General features: G+C 38.1%; 2 protein-coding genes across 3 annotated transcripts in view; one reads left to right on the top strand and one right to left on the bottom strand.

Annotated features, from left to right (window-relative positions):
* LOC134820601 (coiled-coil domain-containing protein 96-like) overlaps positions 1-23,846 on the top strand; it is a 63,037-nt gene that overhangs the window by 14,373 nt on the left and 24,818 nt on the right. The window lies entirely within an intron of this gene.
* On the bottom strand, positions 67-22,289 carry LOC134820594 (uncharacterized). Of its 2 annotated transcripts, XM_063831076.1 has the most exons (17): positions 22,150-22,289; positions 21,787-21,912; positions 21,349-21,406; positions 8,578-8,727; positions 7,785-7,912; positions 7,453-7,516; positions 6,977-7,294; positions 6,024-6,573; positions 5,715-5,832; positions 5,329-5,424; positions 4,938-5,100; positions 2,272-2,450; positions 2,027-2,152; positions 1,692-1,800; positions 1,273-1,423; positions 890-1,040; positions 67-595 (listed from the first exon to the last, which is right to left on the bottom strand). In XM_063831076.1, the coding sequence occupies exons 1-17, from the start codon at positions 22,273-22,275 to the stop codon at positions 353-355; spliced, it is 2,856 nt and encodes a 951-aa protein (XP_063687146.1). In that variant the 5' UTR covers positions 22,276-22,289; the 3' UTR covers positions 67-352. The 2 variants fall into 2 exon arrangements, with proteins under 2 accessions (XP_063687146.1, XP_063687147.1); XM_063831077.1 differs by lacking the exons at positions 21,349-21,406; positions 21,787-21,912; positions 22,150-22,289 and adding an exon at positions 20,798-20,977.

Genomic DNA, 23,846 nt, shown 5'->3' with positions numbered 1-23,846 from the left:
ATATAGTAACGGTAAGTATTTGTCCTACCATACGTAAAAATGGGATCTTGAGAATCAAAACAATCGTTTTAAAAACGGCAATTTCAAATAACAGTCAATAAAAATAGAATATAAATAATTAGCTAAATAAAGAAGCTCTGCAGCTGATCCGTCAACACGTTAAAACATCATAATTATTTCGCGTTGGATAAAATCATTATTATTAATTAAAACGCAGGACTGAAATTATAAAAATAAATCGGCCAACAAAAAACAGAATTCTGGAAATATGTGCTTTCTGACTAATCTCTCGGACAACTGAAAATCTGAGCCAATAATAATTTAACTTTGTGTAAACGGATAAATAATAATTTCAAAAGCTTAACGTCCGTTGTCTGGAAAACCTTTGTCTAGGGGTCGGAACGTGAAAATCTGTTTTATCAAATAAGGTCTGGTTGGGCGAACTGGTCTGCTTGTTCTGTTTAGAGGCTACACGTTTAAAGGAATTGACGGTATCTTGAAGGAGGTTTACCAGGAGGATATCTGCAAGTCGGAACTTCATGGCTACTTCATCTTTGTTGAAATCCTGCCAAAGCGCATCCCCCTGTACAACCTCCTGTGGAGAGGATTGGTTATAGTGATGTTGCAAGAGATATTACTAAACAAATTTTAAAATGGTCACTTAAATAAGTGAATATCTGTCAACTTTATAATAGGACACTTTTGTTATGTATTTATTTAAAAGCTTGGAGGTGTAAAGCTGGCGATTAAAACTGTTATGCAACTACAGAAACTGGAGAAACCTTAGGAGTAAACCAAATAAAATATTGACGAAAGAACTAAAAAAGGTAGGGTCAGACCTCAAAATCAAGAGAGAAGGAAAGTTATATAAATCATGAATTCCACGTACCTTAGACAAAATTGCCTCGATAGAATAGAACTGGGTATTGGTAACAGCCACCACTTCCTCACATATCATAGGTTTAATACTTTCTAAAGTGTGGGGTTTAGTTCGCCGGTGTTTAAGGAGCCAGGGCGGCTGAGGCGGCTTTATCTGATCTCTGAAATAAGAGTTGCTGAGAAGAAGGTAGGAGATAATTTTTTTGTATATAAAAGTAAATTGTCAAATCTTAAGGAGTTCTAATCCTCTACTCTACTTCTTGTGTCTTTAAAATGGCTTTTCTATTGTATCATAAAACGTCCCTCAATGTTACTGCATAACGCAAAGATCCCTTGTATAATATCCAATTTGTATCATTGACAATTAAATAATAAATAATGATAATTGATTACCGAATCCAGGGCGGAGGTTTGACGGGGGATCCGAGCAGGTTAAAATGAGTGGCTGCCTGCATGAAGAGCTCATGAGCCTGACAAGTAAGGAGCTTACAGAAGGCTCGATATGAGACTGGGTCCGCGTAGTCTGGGATAGAATCTGGTTCTCCTGGGAGGGGATAAATTAGAGAGGGGATTTACTGTGTTACTTATAAACTGATTAACTAGCTTTTAGAAAATAGAGTGAGTGTGGGATGGGATGCGTGAGTGCGGCTGTATACGGTAAATGCGATCATAATATCGTCAAAAATTACATGAAAATAATGAAAGTATCAAGACACGAAAATACTCTAAATAACTTCATCATCTCTCTGCAACTGCAACAGTACCTGAAACAGGTAAGGAATAATGCCGTTAACAATTATTTTAGGACTTACTGTTAAGGTCGATGGGCTTGCCACATTTAACACAGGAAGCGAAGTAGTTGACAGCTTGATCTGCAATGTCCCGTACATCATCTGTAGAGTGGGCTACTCTCATCTCAACCTGGGGCGACATAGCATGTTAGAGTGGGACAACATAGCATATTAGAGTGGGGCAACATAGCAGGTTAGAGTGGGGCAACATAGCATGTTAGAGTGGGGCAACATAGCATGTTAGAGTGGGACAACATAGCAAGTTAGAATGGGGGCAACGTAGCCGGTTGGAGTGGGGCAACATAGCATGTTAGATTGAGGTATCTACTTCAATGAAATCCCGCAGATTCACTGACCTTAGTAGAGACGTAAGGAGGGGGAGGTGGGGTGAAGGTATCCGTGTAGGAACTGATAATGTCGTTCAGGACCAGACTCGACAGTCGATCTACAATATCATTAGTCTTATTCTCGTCTTCGAGTTCCTGAAGCAGAGATGGTTTCAGGGTAAATATCTTCAAGTTGACGGTTTTATATCTAATTTCAACAAAAACTTCCATTTTTCGTTCAAGGAGGCAAGCCACTTAGTTATCTATAAAAAAACCTTGAGAAGCCTGAGATCTCTCTGCTCCTTCACCCGATCACTTTCAGTTTCCAAGTTAACTTCGCGTGATTTTGTTCCTGTTGGATCGGAGCAAAGTCCCGTATCCAGGGAGACCAAGTTACTGAGAATGTTCTCTTTCTCATTGCGTGCGTTCATGTGGGTCACAAAATCATCTGAATCTGAAAAAAGTTGCCAGACATAAGTACTTATAGGACAGATAGGTAGTAGGAGAGGAGCAAAAAGCTAATAAATTTGAGAAATAGTTGGTTGTTCGTCAGAGCTAAAGTCTAACTTTACAAAAGGAACATAGTCAGAGCAGCTCCAGTTTCTACTTTTAAAATGACAGAAAGCATATTATCGGCAAAACACAGTGAAATATCGGCACAAATAATCAGTCCAACATCAGCAAAAACACCCCACAAACACCCCACAACAAAGCAATAACACGTTAATTCCACAAAAACACTTTTTCACAGCGCGGACTTACTCCAACAAACTCGGTAGTAGCAGCTAGGAGCTTTACAACCCTGCATCTCAATAAAAACTAGCTGTCGACAGGTTAAAATCCCTTCTTAATTAGGGGTATATATATATAATATATATTGTGTACGCTAACAGGTACAGGAACTAACAGGCTGTATTGAGGGCAACGCCCTGCAGTTTATCGGCCAGACAATAGCTCTCTTTATGTCGGTGTCGACCAAAATGCTTTACCACAACAGCTTTAATAAGGGCTTAAAATTAACGATTTTTAACAAGTAACCAGTAAAACTAAAATGGTTGCCTAGGAAACAGTAAAACCAAAATGGTTGCCTAGGAAACAGTAAAACCAAAATGGTAGCCTAGGAACCAGTAAAACTGAAATGGTAGAACCAGTAAAACTGAAACGATAGTATGCGAACCAAAAAAATAGGAGGGAGAAGCAGAAATAGTCCAAACTGTAGCTGTTGGCCAAACAAATAAAAAGCTTCGCCTACAATTGTGAGGTGACGCTACAGCACTGCAACATAAACAATCAGTTAACATTGTCTGGAGTACGGAAGGTCAGGATGGTGGACTGTGTAAACAAGTTATGTCATGTGTGTACACTGTATATTACCCATGTGGAACTTAATCCAGCTTAAATCAGTTCAGAAAAGGAATTACGTCATTAGTACACGGAGTGTAATTGTGTTACACGATTGAGGTGCAGTGTATATACAGTGTACTGTGTATACAGTGTACACTGTATATATTTCAGAATTATGTAACGTGATGGAAATATTTTAAACGGGTAATATCCTGTCCAAACCCAGGATACATAACATGAAGACTTTGTTGTAACTTTGTATGAAAAGCATTATACATCTGAATCCGATATGATAGCTCAGGAATCAGACAAAAATGTACATTGAATAGGATGTGTACTGTGTAATCTATACGTTTTTGTCTAACTTCAGCAACATGGACAAATTTCGGACCGGAAAAGTATGGAGAAATTTTCAAAAGCCGCAAATTTGTAAAGTTATTTTTTTCTGGTCGGTGCGAGACAAAAAGTAAAATCTGAAAAACACCTCCCTTCAGAACAAGACCGGAGACTAAAACTGAACGAAACAATTAAAATGTAAAACATGACATCTCCTGAAAAGCAAAGTATATAGCTCTACTTAGAATGTAAGTGTAACAGATAATCAAGCAGTCACATACCAATTAAACTGAGAAGAAGAGCTGAGAAACAAAACAATAGATTGAAATTCCACGGCTCGTTAAAACAAAGGCTGATTTGCGGTTTGAATCGGGTATTTCATGGGATCTTCATGTTTACACCAACGCACTTTAGATTACTATTAGTTGAGCTCACTTGGGAAAAAGGCATAAGGTACGTAAATGTGGGATATAAAATTAGGATATAAAAGTTGACATCTCTCATATCTGACTATGATAAAATTATAAAAACTGGTAGGAGAGTATGGAGAGTGGATATAGAAAGTGGAAATAAAAACGTGGGATAATTCTCAGCTCAGGTGCCAGAGACACGTGAACAAACTACTATCAATGTGTCTGTATATAACTGTGAAATAATGGAGAAGTAAACAATCGTCCCACCCATCGTTGATAATGTACAAAATGAATAATGACTAATGTTTTGTCTGCTTTTACCCAAGCAATATGGCATAATAGACCTTCCAACAATCAAACAATTATCAGTACAGATATTATCTTTACTTTTTACAGATAGCTAGCTATACAGTCATTAGATTATCTTGCAGCTATATAAAACACTTTAATCCGAGAGAATTATATTTTGAAATACCGATTTCGGGCTTACGTTTTATGTCCTTAATTATTTCGTCATGGTTTTGAGAGGAGACGGATAGGGTCAGAAAAAACATCGGATGATAAGACCGAAAATTCGGCTGCAATTTTGAAGAACCAGTTGAACAAGAATCGAAATTTGGGATCGTCCAAATTATTAACTGTTATGTCTAGTGTTATTATGATTTCATCTTGGATACTTAAGTCTTTATACCCAAAAAAATCAAGTTCTACACAATTCTATGACTTCTTGAACAGAAAACAGAAACTACAAGATCTTACACCCCAACTGACAACGATTAGATAAAAGCAGATAATAATTGAAAGGTTATAATAAACAACATATCACTAAGCCAGTGCAAGCAACTAACCGAAATCCAGCTGTACCGCGACTTTGCATCCAGCATCCGTTTCCACGGCCTCACCGTTGATGACGTCACTTGTTATTACGTCATCATACAGGTTATTCACGTCCACAAGATTGCCAATATCTCCTAAGTTATCCTCGTATGATAGAGTGTACGAACTCACGTCCTGGGTTGTAAATTTGATAGTGAAACATTGCGATAGTGAAACATTGTGATAGTGAAACAGTGTGATATTGAAACAGTGTGATAGTGAAACAGTGTGATAGTGATTAGTGAAAAACAGCGAACAGTGAAACATGAAGCAATATAAAAGTAAAATAAAATAAAGTAAAAGTTAAGTTAAAATACTGTTTGAAAGTGAACAAGTTTGACAGTAAAACAGTGACTTGCTGACCTGTGAGCAAGAGTTGTTAAGGAAGGATCTCGGAGAGTGTTTTGACTGGATCTCCTCCAGCTTATCCGAGATAGACTTACTGCTATAGCTCTTTTTCTGAAAACATAGTTATCACTTTAACGTTAATAACATTCCACTATGAAGCGTCTTCTCAAATATTAACATTTGAAGTAGGCCTCTTTGTAATGATGGTAGCAGAATCTATACCCAAGATAAAAGGTATCAAAGATGCGCCATAGTGTCCGAACTAAGCCAGATCATGTAAACACAACACCCCAACCCGAATTACGTACTGTCTAACTAGTGTCCTTCAAGACAATCAAATAGAATATTCAGTTTATTCGAGCTAAAAAAGATGGTACTAGGTGTTAATATCGATTCTGTACCTGATTTATGAACTTCTTAGCGAGGATGTTCTCTACGTCGGATGCACTGTTCCTCTCTATACCATACGGGACACTCTGTGCCCTCTCGTAACTCTCCTCCTGCTCTCCTACCTTCTTCCTAGTGGAGACAACCGTGTTTTGAATTTCTATAACAACTCATGAGATAGACAATCACTGAGTCATGACAACGTGAAATAGGTTTATAATATTGGAAAATTACTGGGGTTTGGAGACAGTATATTAGTGTTTTGAATTAGATAAAAAACATGATGTTAAAATATGTTGCTCTCGTGTCGGATGTTAACTTACTTGTGAAGCTGGCTGTCGGATGCTGAAAGTGAAACAGAATGTATGGGAGTACACAGCTCGGCACGCCGCGCACAGGGTTGCTGCGCGACCTGGTCGTCATGGTTACTGACAGGCGTGTGTACACTGACCACACTGACTTGACTGTCTGACAACACTTTTTTGGGCTGATCATGAGTTGGGGTATGACTGATCTCCAGTGCTTCAGTAGAATACGAGCTGTGAAGCGAAGGCGGGAGGGGTGTTACAAAAGTCAAATCATGCTCGGAATATGGTGGCAGTTCTTCCTCGTCCAGCGATATGAGCGGCTCATCAACCAAGCTAATCTGTGGCTGGTGATCAGGGCTGGAGTTTATATCTGATGGTGGTGGGGATGGCATGTCATTTTGAGAGGACAGTTTGTCTGAAGTAGTTACTTGAGGGAGAGGATTGGTGCTAATGATAACTGTTTCTTGTGAAGGGGAGGAGGAGGAGGGTTGGGGAGTGGGGGTTGTGGTTGGAGTGCTGAACTGGTTATCTGGACCTGACGAGCAAATTGAAACTATCTCGTCCTCTGAAAAAAAGTTGTGTCACTAAGCTTTAAAACTACGAAAAAATGGAACACGGCATGAAACTGAGACGAGGAACAAAAATAAGGATTTTACCAAAACAGGAATCTACAAACAATCACTCTCTATTCGAACCGATACTTCACTACACCGATACTTCACTACACCGATACTTCACTACACAGATAAGACTGGTACTGTAGTACACATGTCCAGTACGTAATATCTACTGACCTAGTGTTTGTATACTGATATCTACTTACCTAGTGTTTGTATACTGATATCTACTTACCTAGTGTTTGTATACTGATTTCTACTTACCTAGTGTTTGTATACTGATATCTACTTACCTAGTGTTTGTATACTGATATCTACTTACCTAGTGTTTGTATACTGATATCTACTTACCTAGTGTTTGTGGTAAAGGTAGCGGACTCCGCGTAGACCGGGCTATATTCTGGGACCCTATGAGGTCGTTACATGACGTCACTACGCCAAGTGAATCGTCCAAATCCAGCGTTGAGTCGAACAGGATATCTGGGGGTTCCGGCGGCGAGTGCTTGGGTGTGCTGCAGGTCACTGTACTGATAGAGGATGAAAATGACGTATCGCGGTTAAATGATGACGTCACGTTGCATGGTGATGACGTCGCGCTACACGGCGATGCTGCTATGGAATTCTGGGCTGATACTGGGGTTGTGCTGTCTTCTGATTCTGTTGAGATATCTATGGAATACATAGTGTCAGGAGATACCAGCAAAAAGTACGCACGTTTTGGGATAAATGTGATAAAACCGTGATTAATGTTAAGGGATAATGACTGTGAGAATTAATTAACTCAAGCAATTAGTTAATTATAAGGTATAATAACAGTAAGACCAGACCTGCGATTGTGCTGCTCCGATTAACTACCCTGCTCTTCATTGCTCGCTGGATTTGCTTTTGAAGCTGAAGTCATAGTTACTGTTTTACCATCAGGAGAGAAATTAATAATAAATTATAGAGATGAAGATTGGTTAATGGGTGTTGTGTAATTAGCTAATTAGTAGTGTAATTAGTAAATGGTGGGGTTGAATTTAATGGTTTGATTTCATAGTTGAATCGCAAAAGATCTATAAAATCTTTCATCGAAGAATACTAAAAAAGAGATAAACAGTTTCCAAGTGCAGATGGGATAGAGCGCAATATTTCCCGCGTTATTGAAATTTAAACTCACGTAAGGGCTCTCCACGACCAGTTCCCGCCTCTGATCCGGAGTAAGGGATCTGAACTCTGCTGCTACTTTCTGACGCTGTCTCCGGATCTTTACCTCCAACTTTTTCACATCCAGCTCCGCTTCTAGCACTGGAGGGTGTGTGGGTGTAGATTGTGGAATATTGAACATCATACTAAAAATTGTTATGTTTCGAGAATATTGGATATTAAAATAAAGTTAACAAAGTTCGCTACTGAGTGTTTGGACGGCAATGAAGTACAGCTCCTCCTTATAGAATATGCAATTTTAATGGCGGACTCAAATTCGCCGTTAACACATACGGACTCTACTACAATTTTGTCTGAGGTGGGTTCAGGATCTACTTTTTACCGGGGGCGGGATTTTAACCGGGGATCCCCAATCTAGCCGGGGCCGGGGTTGGCCATCGACATTTGGCCGGGAAATCTTCCATTTTGCCGGGGCCCCGGTCGAGCAATGGTTGGGTCAGTAGACCCCGCTGTGGAATGGTCCGAGAGTCCGCATAGCTGAATGATATTCACTACGGGCACGCACAGAGTACAGACTTCATGCTTCCATACGATGGTTGATCGGAAAATACAGATTAGTAACACTTATTCAGCAATCGTAGCTTGCTTGTGGGTTTTCTTTCCTGTAGATTTCCGCTAGGAAATATTCGACCCAAACGAGTCCCTACTGAATATCCGCATATTAAATTCCTCGGGAGATCAATACGAACCCACAATACAAGAGGGAAAAAATAAAATTACAAGTATTCATGTAACTAGAAACCCACCTCCAAGCCTGTCGATGTTGTTGAAGATGCTCATCTTAGGATCGGTGGGAAGATCCGGCAACTTCCTCTTGCTCTTGTGCACCTTGACAAGGCCTCTGTAATCCCGTCTCTCTCTGGTGGTAGTTACAGGGTAGCCATCCTCTGATAGATCTGAAGAGAGTTAATAGATATGTTAGGTTGGCGTGTAACAGACGAATTTGTTTAAAATTCCAGCAGTTTACCCATAATAATTGTTCCTATTGTCAGGTATTAAGAACATTTTTGTCAGTTTTTATAGTCAGTATTTGGTGATGATTGAATATTTGTTTTTCGAAAATTTCAATGATTTCGGGTAAGAACAGGGCACTGGGCAGTGATTTAGCACTTTGTTTATGACCTTACTATTTATCAGAACCACTACCTCAGAAATGAGCTAGATTAGCTCATGTACGGTATATCCAACACTCACAGTCAGGTTGAGGTAAAGCTTAGCTCGAAGAATTGGATCTACTCATGTGTAAATTTGAATCAAAACCTAACGATGTGATAAATAATCACCCGGATTTAGACTTGCCAAAAAATAAGAGATTCTTCCTAAAATATCTCAGCCTACTCAGCAGCTGATTTCGGTAATTGGTAACGTGCTTAGACCAATCACACACTGCCTAGATGTTCACGAGACAAATTTGGCGCTCAGAATATCGCAGTCGCTGACTTTACGGTTACCTAGGTTTAGATCAGGGGTATTAATCCAGTGCGGGTATTTACTATTTATTTGGTGACGAATTTAACTGAGGTGTGTTCACACAGTTTCAAACCATCAATAATCTCAGTTCAAACGACCATTAGTATTTATTTTCCTTTTAAGAAATCTTTAAACTGCTAAATAAGCCTGCTGATAATGAGTTACACGTATAATGTAACCCCCTCACCAAGACAGATGTTAGTAATTTTAGACTCAACCCCCTCAGCTAGATGTTACTCCTCCCTTCCCCCCGTAAGCCATTTAAAATTAAAACATAGTGTAGAAATTACACAGAGCTCTTCCAAACCCTGTCTCCTCTAGGCTTGCTTAAGTTATGTGTGAATGATCCCTTACGCAAAAATCTGACCGTTTAAACGTTCGTAGGCGATACCTAATACAATCATGATTGCAGTTCCTCATAAATTATTTAACGTTTTTCATTATAATCATTTAAATGACCAAACCGTTGAGTGAACGATTGTCAAACTGATTTAGGCTTTTATTTGTTTGCCTGACCGTCTTTGCTTAAGCATTTTTAGTTTTAATCAAGCTGTTTCCTTTTTTTGCATATCATTGTAGTTAGTTTCTTGATGAAATGTTTTCGTTAACACAATATACATTTTGTATTAGCTAAATTCTAAAGACAACGACTCAGCAAATCAGGTTGAACGGGAATGGATGTTAAACTTTTGATCGTAATACTGATCTTGTTAGTTCAGGGTTACTCAAGTCAAATTCAAGGTATGATGTTTGAAATTAATTAAACAGATTTTATCTAATCTGTCATTATATTCACGTTGTGCATACTTTGCACGACAGCTTTATTCGTGTACATTTCCAACGTTAAATGAAATACTAGTAACAGAGAATATCCGTACAAATTACGTTACGATAAGTGATATCATTATTTTCCAGGTAAATCAGGAGAAGAAAAAGAAGTTGGACATGATATTGATGGGGAAAAACGAACAAGTAAGAAATTCCGTTCATCTCAACCTAACACAAAGTTGAACAAACTATGAAGAAGTGAAATATAATAAATTCTACATTAATCGTTTCTTTAATTGCACTCAGTTGTTGCTAATTTATGTTTCAGAAAATGGAGATGTTATGAGAGACTACGATCCAGACTACGATCCCGGCAAAGGACAACAAGGTAAGAACTAAGAAATACAAGGCTTCCAATTGGATTCTGTTTAAATCACATGATCTGTAATTTTATAACTTATAAAAGCAAGTGTGTGCCAGGAATAACTAAAATTCTGCCACCAACATGTAGCCAACATTGATCTAATGTTGGCTACAACATACATATTCCATAAGCCCAATTTTAGCTATTTTAGACCTCTTTCCCCGTTACTCCGGGTCCCTTACTCCCAATGACACAACTACGAGGATCTTGGGAGTCTCACTCTATCAAAAGGAACTATTGTATTACTAACTACAGCCAAATTTTGATTTTAACCCAATCTTTTGAACCCAAAATTACTTATTTCGAAAGTTACCGGGCACTTTCCAGAAACAAAAAAGCTTGAACACTATTTTATCTGAGAGAAAACAGTGAAAGTTACCAGAAACTGCTGCTTCAAAAAATATTGATCATAACCGGAGTTATATACATATATAATACTAGAAACCCGCCGCTAGTCGAAAGCTTTGTTCGAGGAAATTTTAAGCATCAGTTATGTTTTAATTTCTCTTCATCATATAGCCCCAAAACGATACTTTTTACCGCATCAAAAAATTTCAATCACAACCAAAGTTATAAATATATATAGGTATAGCGTCATGAGGGTAAATGTGAGCTAGTTGTGAAACTCTGATATTTCAATCGAGAATGACAGTCAATTGAATTATTGCCAGGCAATTAAAATGTTTAACTGCGCAAAGTTATTTGCGTAATTAGAAAACAACAATATTTTTGTTGATTGTGTGTGCGCGGCGTCATGTCAGCATTGTGTGTAGCTCTAGCGAATTTAGTATCGAAAAAAAAGTATCGATACTTTTTACTGCATCAAAATATTGCAATCACAAACAAAGTTATAAGAAGTCATAGCGTGAGCGTAAATGTGAGCTAGTTTTGAAATTATGACGTATCATACAGCATAACAACGCGCGTTGTTAATCTGTGGTTGCTCGCGCACGTGCATTTTTATCGTTGCTACGCAACAGCGCAGTAAACCTTTGCTTAAATAACGCCATTATTCTAACGATTATTTAACCTCACTTCCGACGTTAATTATAAAAAATCTAAAGCCTAAATCAAAATTCTAAGAATGCTATAGCCTATTCCTATCCTTTTTCTACAACCCTGCTAAAAATGGTGAGGTTTCAACTCCATTTGCGAGCTGGGTTTGGCATCACCAGAGGGTCATTTTGAGGTCGATTTTCGGTGTTTTTTCTTCTATGTCCCCGTTGCCGGGGAAATTTCGTCAAGTTTAAAATATAATATAGATATATATACATAACCTAACATAGTTAATATCATAGGAACAAAGTCCAAGGGCACTTGCCAGGGCCCAACTGAAAATAAGCCTCTAATAATGTGTTCATATTATGAATACACTAGTCACTAGTGTGACCCGTGCCTCCGGCCGGGACTTCACTGTCGCAGTTGAATTGCAAAAGTATAAACGGTGAAAAAGTTATAACAGTGCAAAAGTATGAACTCGCTCAGTCGAAACCGGCCGCATTAAAGTAAATTCAATTCTGAGCGCCCAACACGTATACTTATTAAACAACTTTGATACAGGTGCAGATACAGGTGGACAAAACGAGAAAGTTACCTCTTCTGTGCCGAATTCTAGTACTAGTAATCACGTACAAACGGAAACAGGATCAGGTTAGAAATCTTATTGAAATATTTAAGAAAAGAAATTCATTTTGAAACAGCAAAAAAAAATTCAGGCTGTAGCTTGAAGCGCCAAAAAATATTTAGAATTTGGCTGCAATTAATGATTTAACTTATCATTCAAAAGTTTCTCTAGTTTGTCTGTCTGTGTCGTCTGACCGACCACATGCAAATTTGATGAGGAATAGGTAGTTGCATATTAAAGCGGGTGGAAACGCGCAGGTGCAGGTGTAAGGATTATTGTAGGGGCTTTTTGATCGGTTTTGTTGTCATATTACGTAGTGTCTTGGCTGGTGCTTTGAATGAACTTAGATGGACTATAACAATCAGTTTAGATAGGCCAATTCCCCCGATTACTATTGCTGGCCTTCCACTTGACACTGAATATGCTGATGATGTTGACTTCAATGATGAAGAGGAAGACAACTTGAGAGCTATTTTGCCCCAGGCAACAGCTATACTCGAGAAATGGAACCTCTTTGTCAATGAAGACAAAACGGACTTCACTCATGTTTATTTAGCTAGTACGGGTGAAGTCGACAGTGATAGAAAATTAGTGTCAGGGAATGAAGCATGGAGGAAAAGTATCACTCTAGGGTATGCCTTGTGTAGCAAAGCTGATATTCAGCGTCGCATAAACCTGGGATATGCTTCTTTCAACAATTACAAGAAGGCCTGGAGTGATAAACTGCCCCTAAACAAACGTCTAATACTGTACAATGCTTTAGTCGTATCGGTTCTTATGTACAACTCATCCTGTTGGGCCGTCCCCAAAATATTCCTTGAAAAACTAGATGTTGTTCACCGCAGACATCTTCGCACTATTTTGAATATAAAGTACCCAGGGGTCCTTTTGACGGACCAGCGTTTTCTTCCCTCATTTTTGCCATCAATACACTGGACTTACCAGGGAGAAGAGGAAGACCCCAAAGCAATCTATTCTCGCTGATTGTGCATGATTTATGTAAAAGAAATATTTATTTGAATAATATCTTTGACCTGCATTATCTCCGTAATTTAGCGTATGACAAGAGATATTGGCGGGAATTGCAATGAAGTTTTTGATTTTTAGTTTTTATTTTAGGGAAAGATTAGACTTGGGCGTTGTTTTTTAAACTATCCCTTGTTTAGAACTTTGATTTAATAAATGATTTAATAATTACGTAGTGTTTAGTGCGAGTTACATTTTAATGGTCTGTATCTTCGATTGTGATACGATAAAAACTGACTATCAAAGAATACTATTAGCTTCCTCCCTGTTATCAAGGGCATTCTAGTAATTAATTCAGCAAGATAGCTGATTGGCATAGAAAACGGAAAAATATAATTCAAAATGGTCTCAGGGCAAACAACACAATAATGGATTATCTATTAACGTTATTCTTAACGGGCAACAGTTGTCACAATTATAGCTTAGGATACTTGATTAACAATTTTGATCCAGGTGATACAGGTGGACAAAAAGAAGAAAAGGTTCGAAGTGAAGAGCAATTAACCTCTTCTTCTTCTCCGCATTATACTTCTAGTAGTATATTAAGATATACTACTAGTAGTCGAGAACGAAAGGAAGCAGGATCAGGTAGGAAATTCTATTATTCTATAATAATATTCTATGGAGTGTTATAAAGTTGTTGTACTCTATAAGTGTATATTCACCTACAAGCATAACTGCTTGGCGTGATGAGGCCGAGGTACATCTTTGATTGGTCGAAGGTCTTTCAACAACACAGCATCATCACTTTCATAGTAGTCCCCGGCTTATGACGGGTTCATAGCGGTATTAAACATGTTTTTCTGGGCCCAAACATTCTACGCTCCTACTATGCTATTACTGGTCTCTTGACTAACTCCCAATTATCTGTCCATATGGTAGTGTTTCTGGACAAATAGATGGTATACGATGCCCTCAGGCTGATCTCAGCGATCTTCATGTAGGCTTTCTTTTTCTCTTTGTTCTTTACGTTCAGGTGGTTCATAAAGGTTGGGAGGCTATAGTTGTAAATGCCTCGAGCTCCCACTTCTACTGTCTGGAGCTTGCAAGCCCATCCGTTGACTTCTATCTCTTCTGTCAGCTGCTGATATCTCTTCATCTTTCGCTTCTCTTGATCAGCAAAGTTCTGCTCATTTCCACAAGTCAGCTCCATTAGATACACCTTCTTTGCTTTATCTGAATAGATCACTGCATCAGGTCTTAGTGGTGTAGCTGCAATGTGCTGCGGCAAGTTCCTCTGTCTCTCATCCTCATCAAATATTATCTTCCAGTCGTTGGCATCTGAGAAGAAATATCTTTGGGTCTTATGATGAGTTGGGTCAGCTAGGGTAACCTTCTCGCGCTTATTGCCTGCCTTGTGAAAGACCGACGGTGGGTGCCCTCTTCGATTCCTTGGCGATGTCGGAATTAAACGCGTCAATCTTATCATGGCGCCAGCTGAAACGTCCCTGTCTTAATGCAACCTTGCAGAACGTGAGGATATGATTGAGTGTCCCTTGTTTGCTGCAGAGTTTACAGTTTCCTGAAACGGCTTTATTCCTAAGCTTTAGGTTGCTAGGTGTTGACGCAGTGTCATGGATAGCATTGACATGAAACTTTAACAGTTCCGGACTAAGTTGATAGATAAGGTCATTCCACGTGGTGTTAAATGTCATTGTATTTTCCCATGTGAGAAAGAGGTTTTGTCGCTTTTTGTCAAAAAGTGAACAAATAAGTGTCTCTTCATCAAAGGTCCTCACCATGTTGGTTAGCAGTTTCCTCTCTGATGTGTCCCCATATCTTGTCCCATACCCGAGGCCAGTTGTACCAACTGCAGGTTTTCCAACTAACTCTTGGAAGTAAAGTTGGCGCTGACGGTCTTTCAGCTCTTTGGGATAAGACCACATCTTCTGTGTGTCTGCAATAGCTTTATGGTTAGAGTACACTTTTTTGATGTAGGGGTCACTAGAGTTACAAAGTTGGTGTCCCTTAATAAGTTGGATGACTTTGTACTCAGTGCAGATGTTTTTCAGCTGCAATCCTTTCTGGTCTCTACTCCTGTAGAGGACGGTGGTGGTACAAGGATGCGCAATCCCTAGCCACTTCTTAAGGTATCTGTTACACAGTGCCTCAAGCTCTCTCACAAATGTGATGGGTAGGTTATAAACAGTAAACCCCCATGACATCTTACTAATGATGAGGTGGTTATACACCCACGCCTTCATTGGACCCGTGATTTCATCATTAGACGTTGTTTCCAAAAGGTCTTCAACTTCTTCTTAATCATAGATCGAATTTTCTTCACCTCAAGATCTACATACATGTACATTCCTAGGAACTTCATTGGTGCTTGGATAATGCAAATGGACGGCACCTGTTGTTCGCTTAGTACAAACTCTGCATCATAGGTATTGTACTTTCCTCCAGTACACTTCATAGACATAGACAGGCACTTCATGAAACCTTTCTGTACTGAGGTGTCAATGAACAGATTTCGTGTCATGTGCTCAAGTACACGGTCTCCCCAGATTGCAAAGAACAGCTTATTATTTAAGAAAATAAGTGCATTTGAAACAGCCATTCAATCTAATCCAAATTGTTATCGACCAATTAACCGAAATAACCGAGGAAATTCCTCCTCCTCCAACATTAAGGCGTTTCACGAGAATAATATAACAATGATTTAATGCAGGACAGCCGAATTATATATAGGTATTAAGTACATGTTGACAGTATAAACAATGCAAAGTATGCAATACTTTACTCCATCAGGTGAAGCCATGACAAAGTGGAGGTCTGACGGTAGATGTGGTAGAAGGTATCGCCTCCCTGATAACAGTCCTGCTGAGTGTGACCCTGACGGGGAGAACCCGTGTTGTAGTCATTGGAGGAGTGCAGAGTGTGGTAACACGACTAGACACTGTTCTTGTACTTACTGTGTAGATTACAGTCTTATATATAGGGAATGGAAAGAATCAGGAGGTAAGAGAAAGTGGAGGTATGACGGTAGATGTGGTAGTCAGTATTGCCTCCCTGATAACAGTCCTGCTGAGTGTGACCCTGACGGGGAGAACCCGTGTTGTAGTCATTGGAGGCATGGAAAGTGTAGAAACACTATTAGGCAATGTTCTTGTCATGACTGTGTAGATTACAGTATAGTGAGCGAATTGAGGAAATCAGGTGAAAATTGTACAGTAACAGCAGTAGACGGGTTTCTAAAAAATGTGTGTTTCAATGAAACGAAGAACCGAAAAAATTTCAAGTGTGCTCACTCTGATGTGTACTTTGAACATGATCTATCTGGTCTAAATGATTATCAGCTTGCCAGGGTTACTTCAGTGTGTGAGAAAGATCCCCACGTGTATCAGGCGTGTGGATTTGACACAAAAATAACTAACACGGATGTGCTGTGTGGAGGCTTGTTTTGTAATAACGAATACATCAAATGTGATAAGAACTGCAGTGCAGATAAAGATTGTTCAGCATTACAGAGTAGTGACGTCTCAACAAAGCTATGTAATTATAAATGTGACGACAATAGATGTATAGATGAAAGTGATTGTAACAGGTATAAATACGGAATTAACTGCAGAACATGGGGTAACTGGTATACGTCTGTAGGCAAGATATGTAACGGATACAAGAGCTGTGATGAAGGAGAGGATGAACAGAACTGTAATGTTACTGAAAGTACGCCACATTCGTGTACACGTTACAGCAGAAAAGTGAGGACAAGAGTCACTATAACAGTACCAATTTTTAACTATACTAGGTGCTCTGTCTTTGACATTAAAAAAAGTTTCATCTATCCATACTGTCTGAACTATCTAGATCAGACTAACTGTTCTGATATAGAGCGAGTAGGGGGGTATTGTGATATTTATGGGTATAACTCGAGTGTTTCTAAGCAAATGGTGTGTTTTGAATATGATGAGAAGACTAGTTTACCAGTTAAGTTATGCGACGATGACATTCAATACAACTGTACATCACCGTCTACTTCCACTAACTGTACAATACACAAACACAGAATGTGTGACGGAGTGTGGGATTGTAATGATGGAAGTGACGAACTTCATGACATATGCGAATACATGACGAATACATTTCCATGTGTCCGTAGGTTTAGCTTTAAAATAAGTATGAAGTTCGGAATACCAGTTTCTTGGATAATGGACGATGTGGTGGATTGTATGGACGGGTTAGATGAACAGCCTGAGGAGTCCGACTTGAAAGTCTGCGGCAACAAAACTGACAAAACCTATCATTTTAAACAAAATGGTGAAATCTGCAAAAACGTCTATCTGTGTCCGGAAAGTGATAAACCATACGTTAAATTCAAACAACTCTGTGACGGAGTGGAGACGTGTGGTGACGGTGCAGAAAACGAGGTTTGTAGAATCGCTAGAGATTTACCAACGATCAAGAATACCGCTCTTTATCATGGAGGATTGCGAAATGTATGTAATGATTCTAACTGTGAAGTAAAAGAGTTCATACGACCCTGGATTGATGTATTCGGAATAACAAAGTTAGAGTTAATTGTTCCGACCTCTAAGGTTAATTGCAGCTGTCTGTTTGGTGAATATTATCTGTTTCTCAGTTGCATGGATCTTTGTTTAGATTCCCGATGTCCTTTAAATACAGACAGAGCATTGTTGTATAATTCATGTCCTGGACAATATCCCAACCGAATCTATACGCTTGCTAACAACTCTTTTCTAACGTTTGTTGCAAAATCAAAACACGGCCATTATCACCAGGACTATTTCCAATGCAATAATAGTAGATGTATTGAATACAAGCAAGTGTGTGATCTCATAGATGATTGCGGGGACATGAGTGACGAGGCAAACTGTGCAAATCACATGACCTGCGAAGACACTTTAAACTCAACTGATCATCAGTTCATTTCCTTATCACAGAAATGTGACGGCATCTATGATTGCTTTGACCTCTCAGATGAATGTAATACCGCTTGTGGGAAAAGAATCCTCGGGAACTGGATACTACAGGTATTATGCTGGGTTATGGGTGTACTAGCATTGATCTTCAACTCGTACACCGTATTCTGTGGGCTGACAACTCTACAGGATAGTGAGACTGAAAATATTATGTTAACTAACAAGGCAATAGTCAGTCTTATCGGATCAGGGGATCTATTTATCGGATTATACTTGGTTCTGTTGTCCGTTTATGATAGTTTCGTATATGGGAACTGGTTTTGCATACATCAAGCCGAATGGTACACCGGAACAGCATGCTCGATACTGGGGGTCATCAGCACAGTTGGATCACAAGTGTCTCTTTTCGCAATGACAGCTTTAAGTATCATCAGAATGTATGGGCTGACTTTTAAGAGAATGGGTATTCCAGGCCCTGTAAAAAGAAATTCCGTCATCAAGCTTGCTTTCTTGGTAACAGGTATTATCACTGCTTCACTAGCTATAGCTGTTACACCATTGATACCTTCATTAGAGGAATATTTTGTACAAGGAATGTACTATGACCCCATCTATAAAGTTTTCATAGGCTTCCCCAACAAAGAGAAACATGTTAAAGTTCTTCAAGCTCACTACAATACCACTAACATCACTATGGACTTGACCTGGAAAGAAATCAGTGATAAGGTGGACGGTATGTTCACTCAACAATATGGACTTTTGAGTAGACGTCCAGTTCATTTTTATGGTAACGGCGGTGTATGCTTATTCAAGTACTTTGTTCGGAGTGACGATGCAAGAAGGATCAGACAATCAATAGAAAGTAGAGCAGACATAACTGATCATAAAGGAGATCCAGTAGTTTGGCTAATGCTCTGTGTGAACTTAGTCTGCTTCATCATCATCACTTGTTGCTACTTAGTTATCAATATCCAGACCAGGCTTTCTTCACGGAGATCAGGACAGCATCACAACCCAGAAAGAGTGAGGGACAATAGGGCTTTACAGAATAAAATTACTCTCATTGTTGCAACTGACTTCCTTTGCTGGGTACCATTTATTGTTATAAGCGGTATGCATAATCTTGACGTTTTTGATGCGACTAAATGGTATGTTACGTATGCAATGATAGCTCTTCCACTTAACTCTGTTATCAACCCGCTGATATACGACAAAAAATTAACAGAGTTCTTAGGTAGACATTTAGGAGAGGTTAAAAGACTCATCAGGCTCAGTACCTCCGCAGTTATGTCTTCGTTAACAGGATTCATTTCGACGAGGAGTGAAAACATACAGAGCGGGAACAATGAGATAGATGTCATACAGATGGAACCTTTCAGAGTACAAGAGGATCGGGAACTTCCAAATCAAGTATCAGCAGAGACAGAAAATCTGTGAAGTGTTTATTCTGATCTGTGAAGTGTTTATTCTGATGGTACTGTTACTCATGTATAACAGCTCTGACTTCATAGTTCATCTACAATGTAAAATTTGTATTTAAAATTGACTTAATTGTAATCGATTAACGTCGTATTCTATCTTAAGATATGAATATATCTATAGTGTACGCCTCAGCAATATTTGTTACTTACATAAACACATTCTGATTCGTTTAATCTTTCACAGGATGAATCCATCATTACAATATCATTATCTGCTATGTTAAATTCTATACTGGGGCTCTAGATTCTGATTTCTTATTTTCAAAAAGTTTATTGTACCTTTATCATGGCAGGATGCTACTTGAACTGGTATCAATACTGAATACTAACGCTCTCAAGATGAGTTACAACTATGTTAATCAGATGTCTTATTAATAACGTTTTACATACTTTATTCCTGGATATACTTAATAATGCACGACCGAAAGTGTAAGACAATAACAGTACGACATGCTGCACTAAAACAGTAACACTATTAACAAGGCCCAGTGAACTATTCAGATGGAGCAGTTTTAGTCTTCAAATATTTGCATATTGTTCTCTCACTTTAATCATCAAAACTTTGTTCATATTTATCGATAATAATTTTTTCGAAATTTGTTGTTTTATTTATTTTTGAAGTTACGAAATAACATTGTTCACCGAGAACATATTAATATGAGCGTCTTTCTCAGATAAGATTTGGACTCTTGTTTGAGTTAAACAACATTCAATCCAATTTGATATGTTGAATACAGGAACACCAGTGTGATCAGCCAAAATGGGCTTTATAATTATATGCAACTTTATACTCGTTGGGAAATAAAGTACATATTTAAACTAAAATAAACCATTATATTACATGTTTGGCAATGTATTACGATCCGGTGAATAATCTGCATTTTCGTCGCTGAGTTTTACTTTACAAAGTTGGAGATTCGTGATAAGATATGATTGGCGAGCACTATTAATTAAGGGATTTTTTTGTGCACCAAGCAGGATTATTTTTCATTATATTTTGCTTCATTAACATTAAAGCATATTAATTTGATTATGTTTAAGCCCAGGAACAATTAAAATAGTAAATAACTACATACTTATATATGACTTGCAAATCATTGTATTGAGATCTATCTTCGTAACAATTTCTGTCGCATCACATAATTTAACGATCGTCAGCTTCCATTAATAATAATTCCAATAAAGTTTGAAATCTGTATCTGCTACAGTTTAAGTTAGGGTAGTGGTCCTGGAAGAGGTTAAGAATATAAATACCCAACAAGCACTGATAAGCGATAGTATCAAGGTTACCTGTATGCGATTGCAAGTTAGATGGTAGCCGCCCGAACAGACACACATTACCCATAGACCCACCAGAACTATATCACAGCAAAACAAAATGCGGGGATGTACAAAATAATGTGAACCAGATTTGTATGTTATCAGACGGCTACACGTTACACACGGGGTGTGTGGAATGTCTGATGGGACAGGGTCCAGCTGCGCGTTTACAGGCGGAGGTCCAGTCACGTGCCGTAATGTCGCGCGCTTATTGGTTGAGGCAATGTCACGTGTTGTTGTACTACGCGCTATTTTGATGATATTTGGAGCATTCCTGCGCGGAGATTGTGGCAGTTAAAACACTGTGTATCATGTCTACCGTGCCTGGTTGCAGTGGTTGGTATTTGCATTTTCCAATATGTTTCAGTTTTATTTCGCTTAAATGACTGGAAAGTAGAATGAAATATTGTCTGTCAGTCTGTAAATTGTGTGTTTCAACTTGCTGGACTTTTGCTCGGTTTCAGAAAGAAACAGCGAAATGTTCAAAGTAAAATAAATTGGACATTTTAACGTCTACTTACCTGGGCTGGGTGTGTGATAACCGTTTGTTAACCTCACTGGTGAGCTATTGTCTTCCACCTGACGAATATTTGTGATATTTCATATTAGTGCGGGACTTTGGAACACGTGATACATTACCTTCGACCCTTCTGTTCTTGTGATATTTTATATTTAAGCTCTTTCTAAATTTTGACGTTCCATCAAATGACAATTTAGACCATGACCAGTTTCTTCTTTCGTTGCAATTTTTAGTTTCATTATCAAACAATCTTGATCAGTTGTTCCGGAATTCGATCGTGTTGTTATCTTGGAAATCAAACTTGAGCTTGGGGTGCTCATAAAATAAAGCGCTAATCGATATACCAACACCTAATTGATTGAATACAAATATTATAGAATATAGTATATGATTTATTTTCGTTTAGTTATTTACCAACACGTGCATTAAGTTTACTTACATTTCCGTTTAAAAGGACAGTGCTGGTTCCATTGCTATGGTTACCATCAGAGTATCCCAGCTCTCCGAACACGTGATCTTGGTCGTATACCACGTGACATTGACCGTTCACTTTAGCGTGGTGTCCCTGGGTAACGTTATGTTTACTTCATCTTTCATTACCGTTAGTTGTATTACTATTGTTTTATAAAAGTACTTATTTAGTTCTACTAAAGTAGTCTTATTGAAAATAACAGCTTCATGTCAGAAGTTAATATCTCTCAAGAGAAATATCCAGTTACCTTATACCATAAGAATTATCAAAAACAAACCCAACAATTCGGTTTTTAAAACAATTTTTACAACAAGTAAAATTGTCACACACCTCGTTAAAAAGCTGGACAATCTTACTGAGTCTAGGGGGTAGAGCTAACTTAACCTTGCCCACCTCCACCACTAACATCAACTGATCTTGTGATGCCTCCTCCGGCACCACCACCGGCTTTATCATGGTGTCATGGTGACCCTACTGGTGAGGTTCAGGGTTAGCTGGTGACTGGTGTTAGGATTTACTTGTACTTGCTTGGGTGTTAGGACACTCTTACAACCGATTTTAATTCTAGTTACTATAGCAACAATTATGTTACTAGTTACCGAGGCAACAATTTAATAATGACAACAATTGCGATTGTAAGCACTATCAGTTGCCGTCCAACTTTCAATTTTACCAAATACAATTATTACATGTGCAATAGCTCTCGAGTTGAGTGTTGCAAAGGTTAAACAGCAAAAGGGCTAAAACCGCTGAAAATATCTGCTATGAGCGCCAATTTGGTTCTTTAAATACCGGTAAATACACTTACTTACCAGCCAGTTGTCATGGAAACAGTTTAAATGGACTTTTGTTGGGTTAAATTTTTTAAAAACAGTATTTAAAGCAAATTTTTCTCTGGAAAAAGCATTAAAAAATTTGGGGAAAAAGGACTAAACCCTATTCCATGGGGGACCCAGGGGTTGCCCCTATTAAAAAAAACCCCAGTTACCCAATTTTAAAATTATCTTCAAAAAGGTTTAAACCCTTTAAACAAAATTTTTCTTTAAAACCAAACTTTCTCAAACCCCAAACTCTACCAAAACCTTATAAATCCCTCGGAAAAACCCAAACCCATCCCCCCCCGTAAGAAGGGCCCAAAAAATTTTAAAAAATCTAACCCTTTAATTCCCCAACCAACCTTCCTTGTTGTTTAAACAAACAAAATTTATCATTAAAAAGGTGCGGGGTTTAACCCCAAAATATTGTAAAAATTTACCCAAAACTATTTAAAATTGAATTTTTTTAAAAAAAAAAACATTTTTAAAAAAGTTTACCAAAATTTTTTAATTTTAAAATTTAAACCAAACCAGTTATTTAAAATTAATTAAAGGGTAAAAATTTTTTATAAGGTTAAAAAACGGGGTTTTAAACTTTTATAAAAATTTAAAAAGGGGGAAATTATAAAAGTTTTAAATTAATGAATTTTAAATTTAAATATTCCAAATGTTAAAATGAAGCAATTTTCCCCAAAGAAAAAAAGGGGTTATGAATTAAACCACACATTTCCCCAAAAAAAATTTAAATGCAAGGGTTACCTAAAAAAAATTTAAAGTTATTTAAAGTTTATTACCGGGTTTTATAAAGTTTTTTAAATTAAAGGTTTCCCAACATTCATTTTAAATTTAAGGGGTTTAATAAATTTTTATTTAACTTTTAAAATAAATGGTTAAAGAAAAATTTTATAAATTTTTCAAACTTTTTTCCTACCGTTAAAAAGGGGGTAAAAAAGGGAAAAGGGTGTTTTTGTGTGGGGTTGGAGGAAGGGGGTATTTTGTTTGGGGAAAATTTTCAAAAGGGTTAAGGGTTTCATTGGTACTGAGGGGTTTTTAAATTATTATAAGTTTTAAGGGGCTAGTGGAGAGTTTGGGGGGGGGGGGTTTTGGGGTTTTTTAAAAAAAAAAGGGGGGGGGGTAGGGTTTGGGGCAATTTTAATTTTGGGGAAAAATAATTTATAAGGGGTTTAAAGGTTTGAAATTTTAAAAAAGAAA

The sequence above is a fragment of the Bolinopsis microptera genome, chromosome 9 (genome assembly GCF_026151205.1).
Source record: "Bolinopsis microptera isolate Bmic1 chromosome 9, MBARI_Bmic_1.0, whole genome shotgun sequence".
Classification (NCBI taxonomy): Eukaryota; Metazoa; Ctenophora; class Tentaculata; order Lobata; family Bolinopsidae; genus Bolinopsis; species Bolinopsis microptera.
This window is presented reverse-complemented; position numbering and strand designations above follow the sequence as displayed.